Genomic DNA, 24,117 nt, shown 5'->3' on the forward strand with positions numbered 1-24,117 from the left:
CATTGGCACATCAGACACACAGGCAGCAGCCCCTCCCAGCTAGTTGTGTTTTTCTTGGCTTGTGTGGAGGTGAATGGTGATGAACAAAAGAATAAGCTACCAGTGCTTCGACAGCTTATTAGAGCTAATTACTAACTTGTGTCTTGCTAACATGCATGACTCATGAGCTACTAACTAATGTAATAAGTTAGCTAAAGTTTAGCTAAGGCAATAAATATATCATGGCCAGACAGGCTAATGTACTGTTCTTAATGGAGACACTACAGGTGAATACAGTAAAATTTGTGTCTAATAACGTCATCACAATTGTCACATTGATATGAAAATTAGGCATTAACTAATTAAAATTAGCTAATTTGCTTAAATTTGACAAGGAACTGCAGGTGAATTGGATAAACAAAATAACTATATTTCAAAGTTCAAGACCTTTTTGTAATAATTTCAGTTATGTTGCTATATATTTGTATAATGTCAATCATTTTCTGCAGTGTTTATTGCCTTGTGCAAAAAAATATATATAATTATTAGTGTAACTATGTCTCTCCTCTCCTTGGTGCAGTCATTTATTCTAAATATATACATGAAACTAGTAGCATAGAAAATTATGGCATAGTTTCCTTTGCTGTTGCCTGCTCTTGTGATAAACCTAGTGAATACTAAAGAAGACCATGGTCTCTGGGTGAATGATTATTTTGTAGAAATCTGTTGAGTATGAAACAATTGCATGAGTGTGAGTGAATTAAAATAAATTGTTAAGGAAATCAGAGTTGTGTTAATATATTTAATGTTTTGTTTGAAATATTTTTAAGTAAATAATTATGAGGAGTGCCCTTTTTTCCACTTGAGCCCCTGCCCCCCAAAATGTCTGTGCACGTCCCTGGACTCAAGTGATTTAATCCATATATTCTGAAGCAATCCAATACATTTTGGGTGAGAACAGATCGAAATGTAACACATTTTTCACTATAAATCTTGACATCAGCGGTCTCCTTGGTGATTATGATTTCAAGCTGGATCTTCCTAGCGCTATCTAGCGCTCTGATTGCACTATGCGTCAAGCATGAAGTGCAATCAAGCTTGAAATCATGATAGATATTATTAGTTAGCTAAATTGAGAAGGGTCTGGCTGCAGACTGTGGAAGATTGGAGCTCCACTCTCAAACAGGAAATACGTCACCTCCACTTCGTAAAAGTTTAGTATACTGCTTTGATATTGTGTGTGAAGTTTAGGTGAGGTCACGTATATATGCGCTCGGTTAAATATATATATATATATATATATATATATATATATATATATATATATATATATATATATATATATATATATGCGCTCGGTCGCAGTCATAGACAGTATAAGGCCGCAGTAGAGGTGACGTATGCGCTCCGGCGCAGTGGAGGTGACGTATTTCCGCTTTTGAATGGAGCTCCACTCGCCCCGTAGTCTGCAGCCAGCCCCTATTGGCTACATTTGCCGCCTCACGTGTTTATTTTTGCTGTTTAATGTGTAGTATGTCTTCTTTCATTTTCTTTATCCTCTTTATCCTCTTAATTTATTCTTTATATTTAATTACGTTTCCGCTGAATCTACATCACTTGCGATATATAGATATCATCTGCACTTCAAATAAAAATAAAAATGGTAAAGAAAACAGAAGACTTTTGCTTCGTTTCTCGCGAGATTTGTTGCGAAGTCCCGAGAGTTGCTTTTGTGCAGTGACGTCAGGCGTGTTCGTCAGAGGAGAACCTGTAACAGAAAAAAGAGAATTCCTCACAAGAAATATCACGCTTCGCCAACCAGCGACTCCTCAAGGATCAGAGTTTTATCTTCTGCCATTGCAACTATGCATTTCACCGATGTCGTTCGATGCATGGGGATAAGGTTGTGAACCTAGAGGCTGCGCTTTTGTTTTGTTAGTTTGTTTTGTTCATATCAAAGCACTGTGATCAAGAACAGCACAGAAAGTTTCGACTCCTGCACAGGAATGTCCCAGAAGGAGAGACCCACTTTTTACCGACAGGAACTCAATAAGACCATATGGGAGGTGCCGGAGCGGTACCAGAATTTATCACCCGTGGGTTCTGGAGCTTATGGATCCGTATGGTAAATATCTGTGCTGGTTCTCGTGCGTGAAGCTATTGCATAACAAGATCTCACTGCTCGAACGTTCGGGCCTATTGCATTTGCTTAGCTACGGTTTTGCTCAAGATCTGTTTGTAGAGTCATGTTACTGCACTGCTTGCAAAAGATTTGAGCCTAAATACACTGTTTGCGAAGGGCGAGTGGTTTTGCACCAGAGGAGAAACACGTGCAATTGCATTGAATTGCTTGGCGATGCAAAAGTCAAATACTATATGATTTCTGCACTAATATGTAAAGCATGTGTCTGTCTCAAAACCTACTAGACCGCATCTTTGGGCTTACACTACTGTACATGCATAAAGCCAGTGAAAAATGTGAAATAATCTGAAAAGGAAAATGGGTGGGCAGGTTTATTACGAAGTGGTCTTGTGAAAAGTCCTCTTTCGTTTTCAGATTAAAGTAACAGTGCATTGCTCTCGTGCATGTAGAGTTATCACATGTAAATGGACAGAAGCAAAGGCCATACACATTGTGCATGCTACAGGAGTCTCTGACCATGAGGACAAAATTATGTCATTCTCTGCTCTGACTCATACTTCCAGGATTAGGTGGTCTACTCACTACTGAGCTGGTTAGTCATGCTTGTCGCGACTCAAACGTGTTGATAATATTACATAAACTACTCCAAAAGGTATTAAAGGGGTCATGACATGGGTTTTTTTATTGTATTATTATGTTCCCTTAGGTGCAATTATAGTATTAATATATTTTTTTTAAGAAAAACTTTTAAAATCTAGTGATTTATGACCTTTTCCCACCCTGTTTCTCATCCTCTGATTCAAACAGTCTGTTTTGGGGGCGTTTTCCATTTAAGACTTCAGTGTTAACGCCCACTGTTATGATTGGCTAATGTCAGTGCCTATGTATCAATTATTGACGCCCCCAGCCAGAACAATATGCAAGTAAACTAAGTAAAAACACTGTGATTATTCATAATGAATGAAATTGCGCTTTAAAAAGTAGTTTAAAGTTTAAAATAGATTACTTACAGTTTGCGTCGTCGTTGTTCCCAGAATAGTCGGCACGGACTTATCTTTGAGCAACAGTTTTCTGGCAAAGCCAGCATCATATTGAGATTTGTTCTCAAAACAGTCATCCTTAAAATGTACAGAACAAACGCTTAAGTTAACACTGCCGTGACTGGGACGTCCGCAAAAAATAAACTGCATCCATTTTTCCCTGACGTCTGGATCTTTCGGTAGCTTATTCAGAGGTTTTGTTTGACCACAGCCAGGAACAGCACATCTGTGTGGCATCGTAATTTTCCTGTGCACAAGTAGTCTCTGTCAGAGCTCGCTGTCCATCGACTGAACACTTGTGAGGCTCACGGCGATACGAAATGAGCGTAGCTGTCTTGCGCTTAAAGCGTAGTTATCTTGTGCTGGAGGCGGTCATATGCAAACGCTGGTACGTCACTTCTAACCGTCACGTCACTTCTAACCATGAATCCAGAACGAGCTGTATTTTGAGCTTGATTAAATAAATGATTCGTTTAGAATGGGGAGGACGTCTTAAAATATTAAACTTGCAGGACGTTTTAATGATACAAAGACCTCTTATATACCAAAAGATCAAGGCAAATTTGGTTTCTCATGTCATGACCCCTTTAATATATTGTGAATGCACGTTTTCATAGTCGATGACTGGGTGTTATTGCACAGAACTACATCATTACTTTGCAGTGTGTGTGGGGTTGGGGGGGGCTTAAAGAAATAGTTCAACATGAAATTGAAAATTTCTCATAATTTTCTCACCCTCATGCAATCCCAGTTGTGTATGACTTTCTTCTGCTGAACAAAAACGAAGATTATTAGAAGAATATCTAAGCTCTGTAGGTCCATAAAATGCAAGTGAATGGGTACCTACATTTTGAAGCTAAACAAGCACATAAAGGCAAAATAAAAGTAATCATAAAAACCAGTGGTTAAAACCATAAATATTTAAGTAATTTTTGACATTTTTAATAGAATTAAAATTCTCCTCCCTGCCCAGTAGGTAGCGATATGCACAAATAATGTGAATCGGCAAATACAAAAGAAGAACTCTTAGGTGAGAAGAGTGCATAGGAGTGCTGTTTGAAAGTGGAGATTTATAGTAGGGATGTGCCGATCTGATAGCTGGATCGGTATTGGCCCCAATACTGAAGCTTTTAGACGGATCGGGTATCGGTCCAATGAGCCCGATCCAAATCCGATACTGTGTGTTAGTCATGTTAATTACTGTCAAGCTCCAAAAATGACATAAAAGAACCATAAAAACATCATTAAAGCAGTTCATATGACTCATGCATTTTATTAAAAGCCACTTCAAGATGTGCGACAGTTCTGTGAATCACAAAAGGCTGTTTAATAAGTAAATATATTGTATGTGCAGCGTATTAGTCAATAGTGCTCCTCTGTTGACACAAACTCAGGCACAGCCTGGTGATGATCACGGCTATTTTTAGCCTTCACAGCGGTGCACAATATTTGAGCGCTACTCAAGAACAGCATCTCAGATGTAGATGCTCAATAGTTCAGTTCACTTATAATATGCATTTGGAACAGCACCGGAGGTGGATTTGACCAGAATTTGAATAAGAAGCGCATTAAACTACTGTGAACTTGCCTACAAACAGACACATACTGGACTTCTTGGAGAGTTTAGAGTGTCAAAATAAAAGCGTGAGTGTTTAAAAATTGCACAATTTAAATATATTACTGTTGTATTTAAAATAAAAAATGAATAATAATGATATTAATAAAAATGTCTTCTTTTTATTGTCATCATTAGTATTTATTTACAATTTATAACAAATGTATAAATAATTTATACAATTTAAGCTGAATGGGTTCCAAAAAATAACTGTGTGAATGAAAAGTGGACTGATGTCGTACAACTAAATTGAACAAAAAAGAGATCTGAATCCTTTAAAGTCCAAATACAAGTTGAAAATTTTTTGGGGAAAAAATAAAACACTGAAGACTTGAAGACTGGAATTACTGTTAATTTTGCTGCTACATTATCCAGTATACTAGGTAATAATAAAGTGTTTCTTAATAAGAAATACATTTATATTGAAATAATGTGTAGTTAGAGGTTTGTGTTTCTTCACGTTTAAGGAGTACTCCCAATTAGTTCCACACAATAATGTAATGTAACAACACTGGTATCAACTTGGGATCGATATCGGCCGATACTGAGATTTCCGATATCGGATCAGAAGAGAAAAAGTGGTGTCTGTGCATACCTAATTTATATACAAAATGTTTTTATTAATTTATTTACTTATTGATCTGTTTCTCATCCACACCTATCATATCACTTCTGAAGACATGGATTTAACCAATGGAGTCGGATGGATTTCTATTATGCTGCCTCTATGTGTTTTTGGAGCTTAAAAATTTTGGTCACAATTTACTTGCAATGTATGGACCTACAGAGCTGAGATATTATTCTAAAAATCTTCATTTGTGTTCAGAAGCAGAAAGAAAGTCATACACATCTGGGATGGCATGAGGGTGAGTAAAGGATGAGAGAATTTTCATTTTAGGGTGAACTACTCCTTTTAGAGAAACAATCTTTGGCGTGTGGCTTAGGGGCTTTCATGGAGGAAAAGCCCACATTGCTTTGAATTTTAACATCAAGGACGAGCCTCAGAAAACATGACTGGTTCTAATTGTCTGGGGTCTTCTTAATACTGTAATTTTCCTGGTAAATCAAGCAGTTCAAGTGTGTTCACCGTCAATTATTCACCTACGCAGTGCCAGGCATGCAGGAAACACTCTTTCTGTCAAGCTTTAAAAAATTCCACTTTCTATAACCCTACACTGAGTATTGCCAAATTACAGTCCCCCTAGAGTGCATTGGCATATTGCAGTGTTTTATGATTGGATCAATTCGATTTATAATGTAGCCACTTGTACTACTGAAATGTTTTTCAGCTGACATGTTTAAACCTGTTTGGACTGTGAGAGATGTTTTCTGTTGAAGCAGCTGAGGGATTTCACTATGAGATGCCCAGAAATGTAATGAAACTCCAGATTGAATGTTTGTAAACATCCCATAGGTCATGCTGTTGAGTTCACACATGTCCTGTTGTTCAAATGAATAGTTCTGAACCCTGCTGGAAAGCTCTAACCGTAACACCGCTGGCTTTTCAAGGGTCAAAGTGAAAATCCGTACGTAAAACACAGAATCATACTGTGAATTAACTTTAATTGTGTTTGTTAAGTATATCTGTCAAGAACATGATGTACAATCAAAACAGCACATTCAAAGCAGTTTTCTTTTTTATTACTATAGTCAGTTTTTTCTTCTCCACTTTTTTTTTTCCAAACTCTTTGTGATCTAATGCAGGGGAAATGGTGTGCAGTGATTGACTGATGGGAAACTCCTTTGGCCTACTTTGGTTTTGTTTTGCTGGGATTTGTTTTGCTTTCTTGGGTACAGGATGTTCATGATCTTGTTAAGGTCGCAATGAAGCCATAACTGTGCCTCCCTTGCCTATTGTTTGATAGTTAAAGAAGGAATATTCTGGGTTCAAAACAAGGTAAGCTCAATAGACAGTATCTGTGACATGTTGGAGTTTACACAGACAATAATTTTGACTCATCCCTCAGATTGTAAAGAACAACAAAAAATACATTTATAATGGAAGTCTACGGGGGAAATGTGCTGAATCTAAAATTGTCTAAATATTCTTTTTAGCAGTGGTACTAGTCTGGACAGACTATTAACATATGGTTGTGTATTACTGTTCTTTGGTCGGATTTCTCTCTATGTACACAGTCCCTTTCTGTTAGGTCTGGGTATAAATATTGATTTTCCAATGCTTTGCGATCTTCATTTTAACGATTTAAATGGATTCCTAAATTCTTTTGTTGCTGTATGCAGCAACCTTCTGCAATGTGAGTAAATCACTCACAAATACAACTGAATTGCGATTAAAAAGTCTGTGATTAGCCACTGGAGGGTACTTCAGATTTCACCCACCAGTGATTGAGGTGTGCAAAGAAGAAATTCAGTACCATGAACCTTTCATTGTGTGCTAAGAGTTAAAGTTTGATTCGACTCGTTCTGTGATAAATGTGCCCAAATGACTATTTGCCATTAAAGAGGCCCTGATTTTACCTTTCCTTTAGTGTGTAATATAGCTGTTTGTGCATGTAAAAGGTCTGCTAAGTTACAAAGCTCGAAGTCCACGCAAAAGGGGGTTATTCTCTCCCACAAGCAACACTGCTCAAGAACTACAAGAAACAGCTGGATTGTAGTCCAGCCATTTCTTCCATTAAGTATCTACGTCACAATGTAACACATTTGTATAATTCCTGCCTAAGGGCTACTTTGGCCCGCCTGCCAGGATGAGTTGGGTTAGTGTTGTCACCATGTCAAGAAGATGCTGTTTTCTTCACTGCAAAAGCAAAACCTCTTGTTTGGACTTCCAAAGGCAGACGAATTGAAGAATCAGTGGTTAAAATGATTGAGCAGTACAACCACAACCAATGCCGTATTTTCAAGACGGTTACTCCTGAAAGATGGTGCAGTTCCCACTTTGTTGAGACAATCTGGCGCTTCAGAGTCACAACCTGTTAGTATGTTTGATTATTTGTGGATTTATCTGCTACTGCAGAGTTTTGTGTTGTGGCTACGGTGTACACCCAGTGCACAGCTGTATGCCTCTGCTAACCTGCTAGTTAATGGTATTGTGTAAAATAGTTTTTCTAATCAGCTGCGGGCCCACTTTTACCTACAATTGTGTAGAATTATGTAGATTGTTTATCGTTCTTCTTACTGGCATGAATGGTGATCAAGTGTGGAGATGGATTTATTTTTACAAATGGTTATACATCTGCAATCCATGGAAGTGCTTGCTAACTTGCTTTGTAATGTTAATGTTTTGGTAAGGGTTTAATTTTCAGCTGTGGGCCAGCTTTTACCTAAAACTGTGTAATAAAATTGTCGATCTCAAGATATATTTTTTTTCATTTTAGTTTTTACGCAGTTTGTGTTATTTATATGTTGTTTTAAAATTGGTTTCACTCATGCTAAGATATGCAATCATTTGTGTGACTGCGTGTACCGTACCGAAGCCCCTGTATCCCTTTGGTTCGGCCAGTTACATGTTCTGTTGCAGCCCTTATATATTTACACCCACACATCTACACTGATCAACCATAACATTAAAACCACCTGCAAAATACTGTGTAGGTCCCTCTTGTGCTGCCAAAACCACACCAACCCACATCTCAGAATAGCATTCTGAGATGCTATTCTTCTCACCACAGTTGTACATAGTGGTTTTCTGAGTTTCCAAAGACTTTGTTGGTTCGAACCAGTCTGGCCATTTTCTGTTGACATCCGTCATCAACAAGGCATTTCCATCCACAGAACTGCAACTCACTGGATGTTTTTTGTTTTTGGCACCATTCCGAGTAAACTCTAAAGACTGTTGTGTGTGAAAATACCTGTAGATCAGCAGTTACAGAATGCTATTCTGAGATGCGTGTTGGCACTGTTTTGGCGGCATGAGGGGATCTAAACAATATTAGGCAAGTGGTTTTAATGTTATGACTGATTGGTGTGTGTGTATGTATGTATATATGTATGTATGTATATGTGTATATATTATCACCAAAGTGGCATTCAACTGATCACAATGTATAGTCAGGACATTAATAACATGAAAAATTACTATTACAATTTGAAATAAATTTCAGAACTTCTTAAACTACTTCAAAGAGTTCTCATCAAAAAATCCTCCACGTGCAGCAATGACAGCTTTGCAGATCCTTGACATTCTAGCGGTCAGTTTATCCAGATACTCTGGTGACATTTCACCCCAAGTTCCTGTAGAACTTCCCATAGATGTGGCTGTCTTGTCTGGCACTTCTCACACATCTTACAGTCTAGCTGATCCTTCAATAGCTCAATTATCTGTAGTCCACCTTTTGTTTCTTTGCCCAATCTAAACTTTTCTTTTAGATTTTCTGTTTCAAAAGTGGCTTTTTCTTTGCAATTCTTTCCATAATGCCTGCATGACATGAAACATGAAACTAGCATTGAACAGGTAGAATTAAATGAATCTGGCAGCTGAGGACATGTGAGGTGTCTATTTCTCAAGCTAGAGATGTACTTTTCCTCTTGTTTGGTTGTACATCTGACCTTCCACATCTCTTTTTGTCATTGTTAGAGCCATTGCCCTTTGTCTTTGAAGACTGTAGTGTACACCTTTGCATGAAATAATTTTTTTTGGCAATTTCAAGCATTATATAGCCTTAATTTCCTCAAAACAATGATTGACTGATGAGTTTCTAAAGAAAGCTGTTTCTTTTTTGCCATTTTTGACCTAATATTGACCTTAAGACATGCCAGTTTATTGCATACTGTGGCAACTGAAAAACAAACACAAAGACAATGTTAAGCTTCATTTAACAAAACAAATGGCTTTCAGCAGTGTTTGATGTAAAGGCAAGTTATTTTCTAGTATCAAATTAGCAATTTAGCATGCTAACTCAAGGATAAGGTGTTGGAGTGATGGCTGAGTGTATTTAAACTTGTGACTTCAACTCTATACTGTATTTTATTATTGATTCTATTGGCACTATTCCACTGCACGTTACTCCGCCTCTATTGCCGTGACATCATCTTAAATGATAATCACATAATCAACACGTCTCTACTTACAGACACTTTTCCCATTACATTTAAGCAGGCTCTAACCCCACTGCTGAAGAAACCCACACTTAACCCCACACAAATGGAACACTACAGACCAGTCTCTCTCATCCCATTCATGGCAAAAACACTTGAAAGGGCAGTTTTCAATCAAATCTCTGCCTATCTCTCACATAACAAACTGCTGGATGACAATCAGTCAGGCTTCAAAAGTGGACACTCCACTGAGACTGCCCTGCTGTCTGTCACTGAGTCTCTGAGATTCTCTGAGAGTCTCTGTCTCAGATTCATCCGATTCAGATCATCCGTCCTGATTCTGCTGGACCTTTCTGCAGCCTTTGACAGTCAACCATCAGATTCTGCTCTCCACCCACTCCTCGCTGGGTATCACAGGAACTGTGCTTGACTGGTTTAGCTCCTATCTCTCAGGAAGGTCCTTTAAGGTAGCCTGGAGAGGTGAGATTTCCAAGCCACATCAACTACTTACTGGGGTACCTCAGGGATCAGTGCTTGGGCTACTTCTCTTCTCTATATACACAACACCACTGGGACCCATTATTCAGGCACATGGTTTCTAATACCACTGCTACGCCGATGACACACAACTCTACTTGTCTTTCCAGCCCAACGACACCACCGTGACTGCTCGAATCTCGGCCTGCCTGGCAGACATCTCGGCCTGGATGAGGGAACACCACCTGCAACTCAATCCATCCAAAACTGAACTCCTGGTCTTTCCAGCCAACCCTGCTGTTGAACACAACATCACCGTGCAGCTGGGTAATGCCTTCAACAGTCAGAAATCTAAGGGTAACCATTGATGACAAACTAAATTTCATGGACCACATCTCAAAGAATGCAAGATTTACACTCTACAACATCAGGAAGACCCTTCCTGTCTGAACATTCCACACAACTGCTTGTTCAGTCACTTGTCATAACTAGACTGGATTACTGTAACACTCTCATTTCAGGCCTCCCTGCATATGCAATTAGACCTCTGCAAATGATCCAGAATGCAGCAGTATGTCTGGTCTTTATTGAACCAAAGAGAGCACATGTTACACCACTCTTTGTCTCTCTCCACTGGCTACCGGTTGGTGCATGTATCATATTCAAGGCTCTGATGCTGGCATACAGAACAGTCACTGGGTCTGCTCCAACATACCTAAAATCATTTAGCGGAGCTAAACGCCCACTAGAAGCCTGCGATCGGCTAAGGAACGTTGCCTTGTTGTACCAACACAAAGAGGCACCAAAACACTTTCTCTGACTTTCAGCTTCATCATACCACATTGGTGGAATGACCTTACCAACTCCATCAGTGAAGCAGACTTGCTCTCTATCTTTAAAAATGACTTAAAATGCATCTTTTCCAAGAGCACTTAACTAATCACTTAAAAATAATAAATAAATGATTGCACTTGTATATGTTTTGCATACTATTCTGATGCTAGTGAAGTAATATGGCACTTTTGAACCACTGTCTTAAGATGATTCGCTTATGCTTTCTTCTTTTGTAAGTCGCTTTGGATAAAAGTGTCTGCCAAATGAATAAATGTAAATGCGACTCAAACATTACTGACCATAAACAATAATCCACAGTGAAAAACTCCCAAAAAGCGAGAAGAGTCAAGTCGAGCTGTACCATGCAGTGGTAAGCCTCATATGTATTATTTTGATGGAACTTGCATTCATCACTGGAAGTGAGACCAAGCGCACCTGAAGTTAAAGGGATAGTTCACCCAAAACCAAAAATGATCTCCTCATATCCTCACCCTCATGCCATCCCAGATGTGTACGAGTTTTATTCTTCTGCAGAAGACGAAAGAGATTTTTAGGAGATTATCTCAGCTATGTTGGTCCATACAATGCAAGTGAATGGTGGCCAGATCTCTGAAGATCCAAATATTACAAAGGCATTGTAAAAATAATCCATATGGTTCAAGTGGTTTATTCAATGTCTTTTGAAGCAATCCAATCAGTTTTGTATTTGAACAGACCAAATATACCTTTTTCACTTTTAATCATGCCATTGCTGGCTCTAGGCACGATCATGATTTCAAGCTTGATTACACTTCCTACTGCATCACGCATGCGCTGAGGGCTAGATGGCGCTGTAAGTGTAATCAAGCTTTAAATCATGATCGCCAAGGAGAATGCTGGCAAGATTTAAAGAAAATGAATACAATTTCTGTCCGTTCTCACCCAAAACTGATTGGATCGCCTCAGAAGATATTGATTAAACCTTTATGTGATATTTGAAGATAGCAGAACAGGCTGCCATGGCTACTGCACTGTTGTTCCAAAAACATTTGGAAAACTAATGACTAAACTCGGGGATGGGGAAATTTTGGCAGGAAAGTTTTCTTTTTAATGGAGCAGATCTTTGCATTGTGTGGGGCTTTAAGTTTGTAAGAAAAGTTTTCTAGAGCCCGACCAATATGAGATTTTTGAGACCGGTACAGATTTTAGAAGGGGAAAGTTTACCGATATGGTTGCTGATATAGTTAATGTTTGAGCTGGATTGAAAAAATTACTTTGTCTATGTGGATTGTGCCCTGATATGACTATGCAAAGGCTGCTTTCTTAAATATTTTTGTCAAAGAATATTTGACATTATTTTTATACATTGTTAACAAATTCTAGAAATGAACACTGAGAAAATAAAGAATAAATAAAAATTTAATAAATAGCTTAATAAACATCAGTACTGTATGTTTAGTATCAGTCAAATGCTGACCATTAAAATAAATAGTTAAAAAACATCAGTAGTACAGTTTAATATTAGTCAAATGCTGACTATTTTAATACTGCCAGTCAATTAGGTGTAGTTTGTAAAACAAGAAGCATTTACACCTGTGTAATATAGAACGGTGTTATACCGTATTCTGCTATACAAGTTCAGGGGAAACGGTGGAAAACCTGACTTTTATATATTGCATTTTGTAAATGCAACGACTGCAATTGTTTGGTTGAAGGGGTAACAAACTGTGAATCCTGAACAAAATAGTTTGGTGAATACCTGTTTACACATTAGATTCCACTCAGCTGACAAGCAATGAAAGTAGCTACGTGGTTAGCTAGTTAGCTATAAGCTCGTTGACATGGAGAGTTAAAGATGGACCAGTATTGCATCTCACAAAATAGATAACAATGTAGTGTGAAATTGACAGACCCAAACCACCACCACACCATTGTCTGCTGAGCTGCAAAAAAAGAGGCTCTGATGTTTACCTTACAATCTGCTACATTATGACATGGTTGTCAGGGTCTGGGTTAACATTATATTGAAAAGGGAAAATTATGGGGTCATTGTTTATTAACTTTCCAGTATGTATTTCACAAACTAGTTAGCAACTTACAGAGAAGACACCGCTTATCTCCACACTGATGTTTTCTAAGGCAAGCACTATTAATGGAATTACTATTTTTGATACATAGGTTAGAGTTATTTCTGGACTGCCTGTGCTTTGGACATCAATGATTCCTTATTGTGCAGCTTGTTCAGAAGAGGTGCACTTTAAGTTTTCAAAGCCATTAGATTACTGATTTTTACCCTGTGGATGATAAAAATGACAAAGCAATCAGTGCAATGCCTATTGACTTCATTATTGGCTTCATTTTTATGCCTTTTAAATCCTCAAAAAATTGGCCCCTTTTATTGTGAGTGCATCATTGTAACGTCGATTTTTGCTTTTTGTAAAGAAACGTTTTTTATTTTTATTTGTGGAAATAAAAAATATGCCACAAATGCTCTTCATTTACTGTTAATTTATTAACACTATGAATTATTCTGTATTAATCTCGGAATATCCCTTAAATGAAACTTTTCCATTTAACTCTGGTATGCTCTTAATATTTGCTGCTAAATCTGAAAATCTCCAGCAATCTTGTTATCTGCGATGTTGATAAAATCCATAACAAGCTGTTCTTTTCCACAGCTCTGCGTATGACGAAAAGTCTGGCCTGAAGGTCGCGGTGAAGAAGCTGTCTCGGCCGTTCCAGTCCATCATCCATGCCAAACGCACGTACAGAGAACTCCTGCTGCTCAAACACATGAAACATGAGAATGTAAGGATTTTTTTTTGTATGCACAATTGCTGCAATGAACCCTTTTCTCTCTCTCTGATTTAAAAATGGTAAAATGTGTTCAGTATTATATAATAGAATACTTTGAATGAGAGGTGTACCAGTTCTGTGGGTGAAGATTCAATGTTAGCAGCATGCTTACTATTAACCAAGATAACCGTCTGAGGTGGTCTGCAATAGTAAGCATACTTGCTCCTGACACATTGAGCTGTGGTTGACACACATACTGGTGACACAGGTTCGAGTCTGGCCTGCAACATATTCTGATCCCCATCCTACGGTGGCTGTGAAGTGCAAAACAAAACAACAATTAATAAAACACAACGGCAAATCTGATAACACAACAGCAATTCAGAAAACACGACAGCAATTCAGAAAACACGACAGCAATTCAGAAAACACAATGGCAAGAAAGAAAACACAACAGAAATTCCATCAAAACAGAAAGGGTAGGTTCCATAGCTTCTCACCTGATTGGCTGTGTGAATGAGACCTAGTCTCACTGATTATATACTGTAAAAATCCATGCCAAAATGTCACTGACTGAAAAAAAAATAATTTGGAGTGTTTTCTCTCTCGGGAAAACAGTAACTTTATAATGAAAAAACAGTGAGCGGGAAAAGTTTGTTTTAGGTACTATGTTCATAAATGCTCTGGTCTCATAGTTCATCTGTGCATAATGGACAGTCTCAAAATCCACAAACTGCACTAAAATATTGGTGACATCCAAACGTTCATTCAACTTGCATTTTCTAACTTAAAAAAACAGTTAAAAAATTTAAATAAATAAAATCTAAATTATAAAGGTTCCTGTTGCTGCCATTGGTTAGATTTTCCAAGTATATCTAGTAGAGTGAATGAATGCTTTTATTTCTTTCATCACATTCCCAGTGGGTCAGAAGTTTACTTACACTTTGTTAGTATTTGGTAGTATTGCCTTTAAATTGTTTAACTTGGGTCTATTGTTTTGGGTAGCCTTCCACAAACTTCACACAATAAGTTGCCACTCCAATACCTTGACTTTGTTGTCCGTAATCCATTTTGCTACAACTCTGGAGGTATGCTTCTGGTCATTGTCCATTTGGAACACTCATTTGTGACGAGCTTTAACTTTCTGGCTGATGTCTTGAGATATTGTTTCAATATATCCACATAATTTTCCTTCCTCATTATGCCATCTATTGTGTGCTGTGCACCAGTCCCTCCTGCAGTAAAGCATCCCCAAAACATGATGCTGCCACCCACTATACTTCAAGGTTGAGATGGTGTTTTTCAGCTTGCAAGCCTCTCTTTTTTTCTCCAAACATAAAAATGGTCATTATGGCCAAACAGTTACATTTTTGTTTCATTTGACCAGAGTACAATTCTCCAAAAAGTAAGATCTTGCAAACTGTAGTCTGGCTTTTTTATGGTGATTTTGGAGCATTGGCTTCTTTCAGGTTATGTCCATATAAAGGATTTGTTTTACTGTGGATATAGATACTTGTCTACCTGTTTCCTCCTGCATCTTCACAAGATCCTTTGCTGTTGTTCTGGGATTGATTTGCACTTTTCACACCAAAGTATGTTCATCTCAATGAGACAGAATGTGTCTCATTCCTGAGTGGTATGATGGCTGCGTGTTCCCATGGTGTTTATACTTGTGTACTATGAATGTGGTATCTTCAGGCATTTGGAAATTACTCCCAAGGATAAACCAGACTTGTGGAGGTCCAAAATTGTTTTCTGAGGTCTTGGCTTATTAGTTTTGATTTTCACATGATGTCAAGCAAAGAGGTACTGAGTTTGAAGGTAGGCCTTAAAACACATCAACAGGTACACCTCCAATTCAGTACACCTCCTATCAGAAGCTAATTGGCTAAAGGCTTGACATAATTTTATGGAATTTTCCAAGCTGCTTAAAGGCACAGTTAATTTCAATTGTAAACTTCTGACCCACTGGAATTGTGATATTGTAAATTAAAAGTCAAACAATCTGTCTGTATACAATTGTTGGAAAAATTACTTGTGTCATGCACATAGATGTCATAAACGACTTGCCAAAACTATTGTTTGCTAATATGAAATCTGTGGAGTGGTTAAAAAAAAATTGGTTTTAATGACTTCACCCGTTCAAGTCAGTGTTTCCCAACCACTGTGCCGTGGCACACTGAGGGCAGTGCATTATGGGAAATGTAGTTGTGTAAAAAGTGTACCGTGTCAGAAAAAATTTTGGGAAACACTGCCCTAAGTGTATTTACATTTCTGACTTCAACTGTATATGGATACAGTATTACATTATTTTAGATAAAACATCACTAATATTCATCAAGATGTAATTTTTACATTATAAAGGTTGTAGCAGGCTTTCAGTGGTGTGAATGTCTAACTTTCATTGTTTAGATTTTTATTTAATTTAAAAGAATAATTGAATAATGTAAATGTGTAATTCCACATCCTAGAAAAATCTCACAAAGAGTAAATCAGCATATCTAATTGCAGCCTTCTATAAACTTAATATAAAAATAATATCTTGGTAAATTTTCAGCAATTTGTTTTTCTAAAATAATTGAACACTACTAATAATTGGTAGTGTAACTTTGGTTAGTGGAGTGGAAGAGAGGAGATGCAGGAGTAACTTCAGTCTTTTAATGGTATATACTGGAGTGGAACAAATGGCATACAAGGAATCAATCTAGGAAACACGCTGGAGTGGAACAAATCTCTTACAAGGAATCACAGACTTAAGACGAAGATTGGCAAATTTAGATTGGTGGCCGATCGATCGGTGCACACCTAATAAATGGGCATGCTGGCTTCAAATGTTGAAAGTGAGACATCACACCTTTAGAATGAGAAAATGCTTTTTTAATAACAGTGTTTGTCATGCAAGTTAATTGAATGAACGCTTGAACACCGGCATTTTAGCGTAGTTTGTGGAATTTTTAGATGGTCCCTTACACACCGTAGATGAACATTGTACCTAAAACTATCTTTTCCCGCACGCTGTTTTTGCGGTTTTTAGATTTGTTGTTTTGTTTTGCACTTCACAGCCACCGAACCTTCCTCCTTTCTTTACCCTCTGATTTCTTGTTCCCTCTCTACTATGTCTAGTAAATAAAAAAGCAGTTGCCTCACCAACTCCAAACTAGCTTGTCCAACAGAGCATACTGCTCTTTTCTTTTACACATCATCTGATACTTCCTCTCCTTCCTCTTTCACAACTATTAAAGAAAGCACACATCCTCTCAGCACAGATCCCAGTGGGGGATTCGTCTGTGTATTATGAAACTCTATTGATTGCTGTCTGTGAGCTATCAAGGGTGTGGGGAAAGATGGTGCATGTTTACTGCATAATGTGTTCCTAATTTTGATTTAATTATTTCCCTTTTTTTTTTTTTACCAGCTATATGACATTTACTAAGATAATTATCTGGCCTTTGGTTTGAAATGGCTTGCATTGGTTTGTATAACACTGACATTACTTTTTGCACAAGGTCAAAAGAGAATTAAAGGGCTGATTGTTGTTTTCGAGGCTGGCGTATGGCAGTTCCACTGAAGTGCCGATCTTATTTGCCTGCTGTTGTAAAGGCACTCAACATGTTTTTGCATAGAAGAAAAGAAGTCCTTGCATTTTCTTTGTGGCCAGAGTACAGAGCCCTGTTTGTGCATGGGTGTAACTCTGCTGTTACTCTCTCTCACACAAGTCTTTGCTGAATGCTTGCACATTACAAACCCTGGCACTATGTAGGCCTATTTCTTACAGATGTTAGCGTTTAATAACTTTCAAATGTCTGAACAGATTGGCTCGTCAGAAATCTATTGTCCCTATTCATTTTACAAACAGTTGAATATCTGGCAGACAGTGTCGATCCAAGATCGTAATAAAAAAACAAGCTGTTCTTTCCTAGCAGTGGTAATAAATTTACCTGGGATACTGTTGCAGCAAAAGGGCTGTTGCATACATGAGTGTGGCATTATTAGTTAAGAAACTGTGGCTGCCAAAACAAAGGTTGCAGGTTCGACTCTGATCTCTATCTTACACTGGTGCTCTTGGGTACAGCACTTCAAGGAACATTCTGGGTTAAAAACAGGTTAAAGGACTAGTCACCCAAAAATAAAAATTCTGTCATAGTTTTATCAAACCTGTAATCTTGAATGACCTGTTCAACTTTCTTTCTTATGCGGAACAGGAGAAATTTGAATGATTATCATGGTCTATCTTTTCAATATAATAGTTGATGGTGACTTACATTAAAGCTCATAGGGGTCTTGAAATTGAAAATCAAATTTTCCTTAATTTAGACATAAGAGGCACTGTACTATAAAAACATATTGTAAATTTCAGAACTCAAAGCTTCCTCCCCAGTCTAAAAGAGCATTTATAGTTCACAACTGTTTAAAATGTCAGATTTTGAAACTGTTTGTTTTTGACGTCATTAGGGCTGGGCGATATGGCCAAAATTGTTATCATGATAATCTTTTTCATATTGTTCGATATCGATATTTATCACGATATACGTTTACATAGAAAAAATTACAATTAAGTCAAAATATTCTCTACAAAACTGCACAGGGTCCAGAGACAGCCAAAGCAGTGTGGTCTGCAGGATCTTTTACCAATTTTACCGTCTTTTACCGTTTATCAATTGAAAAGGAATGTTAAAAGATCATCTATTTTGTTCTGAATAGTGACAGCAGGTCCAGTATTTGTTGGAATATTTTTACATTAAAATGAAATATTTTTTATATTTCTTTAGATTCAGACACCCAAGTATGGGGCAAAGAAGCCTTTGTGACTGTGGAATGATGCTGAATGTGGGTTCAGGGGTGTCCCGAACTATATATATATATATTTATATTTATTTATTTATTTTTTTTTTTTTAATATAAAAAACATTTGTATATTTTCATTAAAGTGAGAGACTAGTCTACCAACTAGTCATTTTAGTCTTTCCTTATCCATTCCAGACATCTATTTAATTTTCACCAAATTAGAACAGAAATCGATTTGTTTATTCGATTTGTTTACTATTAAAGGCTCGTAACATCCGTCTTTCGGATGGGACGTTAAACCGAGGTCCTGACTCTCTGTGGTCATTAAAAATCCCTAGGGCACTTTCTCGTAAAGAGTAGGGGTTTAACCCCGGTGTCCTAGCCAAATTCCCCCATTGGCCCCTATCTATCATGGCTTCCCAATAATTTTCATCCCTGAATTGGCTACATTACTCTACCATCTCCTCTCCACCAATAGCTGATGTGTGGTGGGCTTTCTGGCGCACTATGGCTGCCGTCGCATCATCCAGGTGGATGCTGCACACTGGTGGTGGTTGAGGAGATTCCCCCCTATACTATGTAAAGCGCTTTGAGTTTGAGAAAAGCGCTATATAAATGTAAGTTGTTGTTGTTGTTGTAACATGCTAATTAATAAAGATACATTTAGAAGGGAAAAACGTTTTGGTCTAAATGGTGCTTTGAAACCACGTTAAGTGTTTCATGTCTACACACATGCAGGGAAAAGAGGCAACGCGTGCGAAGCGGGACAGGGCAGAAATTATGCATGCATGTTGCTAGAATATTCAAGATTACAGTGCAGAAAGATCAGAGCTGTTGTCCACATCACTGTTGTTCTGTCGCGCTCTTCACTAGAGACGATGAGAGGGCGCAACCGTTGTCATGAAGTCTTGCTGTGCGGATGGAATCAATCCGGTGTCCGACATAACCTAATTGTTAGCAAGGCAGCTAGCATTAGCAAGTTCATCCAGTCTGACCATACGTTACCACTGGCACATTGTGAGCGAAGCTGAGAGCGTTTTCAATTCATTCCTATGAAAGCCGAGCGTCATGCTCGCAAGGTGGATCGTAGGATTGGCAGCAGTGTGGAACAAGCTCTCTCCTAGCGCTGTGAGCACCTTTGAGCGGATTTCGTCCGCCCCAGTGGAAACGCAGCCTGAGAAAGCCGACACACAGTAAATATCAATAATTCCTCAAAAGCTTATCGTGGATTTTCTTTATCGTGATATCGATATCGTTTTATCGGACAGCCCTAGACGTCATGAGACATTGCTTGGTTGTATTTACAGGCCCCATAACATGCGTCATCACACCCTTGGCCCCGCCCACTGCCGTTCATTTCATATTGTAAACACAGAGGAATAGAGACCGGCCTAGTGTGACCAACTATTTCTGAATATCAAAGGGACCCATCTGGACTATTTTTAAGTTTTTTTGTGCATATAACATGCATTACACAGATATCATTTATCCTTGATTTGAGTTGAAAATATTTTATTAGCTTACTTGTAGAGGTCGCAGAGTGATCCGACAAGAAGTAAAGATGCCTCGCAATACCTAGATGAGTGGTCTGATATGTGGATATGTGGTTGTGGTGGTTGTAAATCTGGGTTAAAATTAACACCGCTCGCATGTCATGCTCTATGTCTTCTTTTTTTTTTTTTTTATTTACTTTTTCTCATATAAACATTACACTTCAATCAGATGTACCTCAGATATTATACTGAGTATCTTCATGTCAAGAACATACAAACATAACATACAAATATATGCCCATACATACACCATACAGTTGTGTTTGCTGTACATCTATTCATCAGAAATGCAAAATTATTATTATTTTTTTTTTTAAACAAAACCACAACAACAAAAAAGAACTATGTACATGTAGGGAGTAGTTTTTCTGGGCATTCAGGATATTAACTAGAACCAGGTCTTTGAGATGTTGCATATTTGGTCCATTTTTTCCAGCACAAATCAAATTGTTCCAGTTTATGATTTAAAAATGCTGTTATCTTCTCCAATTTGTAAATGTCCATTGTAATTTATATCCATGCATTTAGGGTAGGGTTCTCATGTGACAACCACTTTTTGGTAAAGCTCTTCTTTACAGCCACCAGCAATATATTCATTAAATATTTATCTCTTTTTAACCATTCTTGAGGTATATATCCAAAATATAAGGTTTTACTATCAAATGGTATTACACCTTTAAAAATATATTGTAAAGCATTATGTATTCCTCTCCAATAATCCTTAATAACAGAGCAATCCCAAAAAACATGGTAATGGTTTGCATTTTGGTTTCCACATTTTCTCCAGCATATATTAGCATTACTACCATGATATGATTTCTGAGAGGGTGTAATAAAATATCTTATCAAATTTTTCCAACCAAACTCCCTCCATTTCTGTGACCTGGAGCATTTCCATTGATACCTCCATATTATTGTCCATTCTTCCTCAGATATACTCATTCCTCCTTCCTTCTCCCATTTTGTTTTAATATAGGAAGTCGAGTGTGTTTTAAGATTTAACAGACATTTATATATGCATGAAATAATTCTACCAAACAGATCTGAGTTGTATGCTTTTCTGAATAATTCTATTATAACTTTCCCTGTCCCAGTCACATTCTTCATCCTCATATTAACAAAATGTCGCATCTGTAAATATCGGTAGAGTCTTGTGCCTCTAATGAGTATTTCTCTTTGAGTGTTTCAAATCTAGTTATTGTGTCATCTTTTATTATATTACATAAAACTGTTAATCCTTTATCCGTCCAGTCCTTAAATCTAGTATCGAATCTATTTGGCGTAAACTCAGAGTCGTATGCACACCATTTAAGAGGCACAATATCCTTCTTTAATTTATATTCTATTATAATAGTTTTCCATACATTAAGAGTGCATTTTATCCATGGGTTATCAATAACATTTATGTGACCTTGTAAATTGCTATCAGCAAGGGTTGCCTGTGTAGGGATGGAGGATAGTTTCTCCTCTATATTTTTCCATTGAGCTTCATAGGATGGGTTGCACCAACATATCACGGCTCTCATCTGTGCTGCAAAATAATAATCTCTTAAAGAAGGTAATCCCCAGCCCCCTTTTTCTTTAGCTAGCTGTTATGTTTTAAAACGAACCCTAGGTCTTTTACCCTGCCATATATATCTTGATAACATCTTTTCCCATTCATTAAATTGATTTACGTTAATCATTATTGGTAAGGTCTGGAATAGGTATAATAATCTAGGCAAATATTCATTTTAATAGATTCAATCCTTGAACTGAGACTAAAGAAAGGAATTAAGTTCCATCTTCCTATATCTTCCTTAATTTTTTTACATATAGGTAAATAATTGGATTCAAATAGTTTTGCGAGATCCTTTGGCATATTAATGGCGAGATACTTAAAAGATTCAGTTTGCCATACCAAGGGGTATCTGTTTTTAATTTCTTTTGGTACTCTATAGTTATACGAAAGTAACTGTGTTTTACCAACATTAATCTTATATCCTGATAATTGGCCATATGTTTCAAGTGACTGCATCAGTTTTGGTAATGAATATGTTGGCTGCCATAAATATATCAGAATATCATCTGCATAACAAGCAAGTTTGTGTTCTGTTCCTTTAATGTTGATTCCCCTGATATCCTCATTCTGTCTGATGTATTGAGCTAATGGTTCCAAATATAGTGCAAAAAGTAATGGTGACCATGCACACCCCTGCCTTGAACCCCTTTCTAGGGTAAAACTATTTGATAAGTATCCATTGATTTTAATCTTAGCTGTGGGTTTATCATATAGAGACTGTATAGTTTTTATAATTGTATCATGTAATCCAAATCTGTGTAAAACTCTGTAGAGAAAAGTCCAATTAACTGAATCAAATGCTTTTTCAGCATCTATGCTTATCATTATTGCTTCCATATGATTTTTTTGTATATGATTCATGATGTGTAATGTCCTTCGTATATTATCTTGTGTCTGACGTTGTCGTATGAAATCTGTCTGATCATTATGTATCAATTTAGGTAAAAATTCTTCTAATCCTTTGGCCATGATAGAGGTAAATAATTTATAGTCCACGTTAAGAACTGATATTGGTCTAAAGGATCCACATTCTAATTTATCCTTGCCTTCTTTTGGTATGGCTGATATGATCGCCTCCTTCCAGCTAGGTGGTGTTTGTGCTTTTTTTCAGAACCCAGTTCAATGTAGGGAGCATAACCGGAATTAATTCATTTTTAAATTCCTTATACCACTCTGCCGTGTAACCATCTGATCCCGGTGACTTGTTTAATATTAGTCTACTAATTGCTGTTTTTAATTCATCTTCAGATATGTCAGTGGTCATCCTTCTATTTTGCTCTTCACTTAAAGTGGGTAGCTCTAATGAATTCAGGAAATTGTCAATTTGAGTTACATTTCTCCCCGGAACTCTTGAGTATAAAGTTTTATAGAAAACCTCGAAAGATTCCTGAATTTCCTTTAGCTTACTTTTTATCACTTTTGTTCTTGGGTCCCTAATTCTATGAATTGTATTTTCTGCAGTTTTCTTCCTCAGTTTCCATGACAATATTCTCATTGCATTAGATCCCCCTTCATAATATCTCTGTTTTAGAAACATTAAATTCTTCTTTACTTCTTGCATAGCTAAATTGTTAATCTTGTCCCTAATTTTTTTTATTTCATCAAGTATATCGTTTGCTAAACTTAATTTGTGTCTTTTTTCTAGTTTCCTTAAATCATTTTGTAGTTCATCTAATGTTTTATTTCTCATTTTTTTCTTATACGAAGATATTGCTATGATTTTACCTCTTAAGACAGCCTTCAAAGTATCCCATAGGATAGGAGGTGAAACCTCACCATTGTCATTAAATTCTAGATAGAGATTAATTTATTTTTTAATTTGTTCCTTAAAACAAGGATCATTAAATAGACTTGAGTTTAATTTCCATGTATTATTTTTTGGTTGTAGGTTAAAATCAATGGATAAATCTATTGGTGCATGGTCACTTATATCTATTGTCCCGATTCCACATGAATGTATCTTATCTTTATCTTTTCCAAATGTTATAAAATAGTCTATTCTGGTATATAGAGAATGGGGAGTGGAGTAATGAGTAATAGTCTCTTCTGTTAGGAAAAAAATCTCTCCATATATCAATTAGACCAACATCTTCAAAAAGTGCATTAACTTTCTTATGTCAAGACCCCTTGTCATAGTTGTTTCCACTAGAGGAGTATAATTTTGGTTTTAAATGTATATTTAAATCTCCACCACAAATCAGAAAACCTTTTGTTTCCATTGTCATAATACTAGTAATTCTCTGGAAGAAGCTAATATCACTTCCTGGGGGTGCATATATATTTAATAGAGTAACTAGATTCTCATATATTTTGCCCTTTACTAGGATATATCTGCCCTCTTTGTCTCCCATTTCAGA

General features: G+C 37.1%; 1 protein-coding gene across 2 annotated transcripts in view; it reads left to right on the forward strand.

The window, feature by feature from the left end:
• Positions 1 to 1,729: 1,729 nt before the first annotated feature.
• Positions 1,730 to 24,117, forward strand: part of LOC127632472 (mitogen-activated protein kinase 14B-like) — a 45,612-nt gene continuing 23,224 nt past the window's right edge. For both annotated transcript variants that reach the window (XM_052111061.1, XM_052111060.1), the window contains exons 1-2: positions 1,730 to 2,104; positions 13,744 to 13,873. In XM_052111061.1, coding sequence (XP_051967021.1) covers positions 1,986 to 2,104; positions 13,744 to 13,873 — 249 coding nt within the window. In that variant the 5' untranslated portion in view covers positions 1,730 to 1,985. The remainder of the gene's footprint in view (positions 2,105 to 13,743; positions 13,874 to 24,117) is intronic.

Source organism: Xyrauchen texanus, chromosome 39 (assembly GCF_025860055.1).
Source record: "Xyrauchen texanus isolate HMW12.3.18 chromosome 39, RBS_HiC_50CHRs, whole genome shotgun sequence".
In the NCBI taxonomy this organism is placed as follows: Eukaryota; Metazoa; Chordata; class Actinopteri; order Cypriniformes; family Catostomidae; genus Xyrauchen; species Xyrauchen texanus.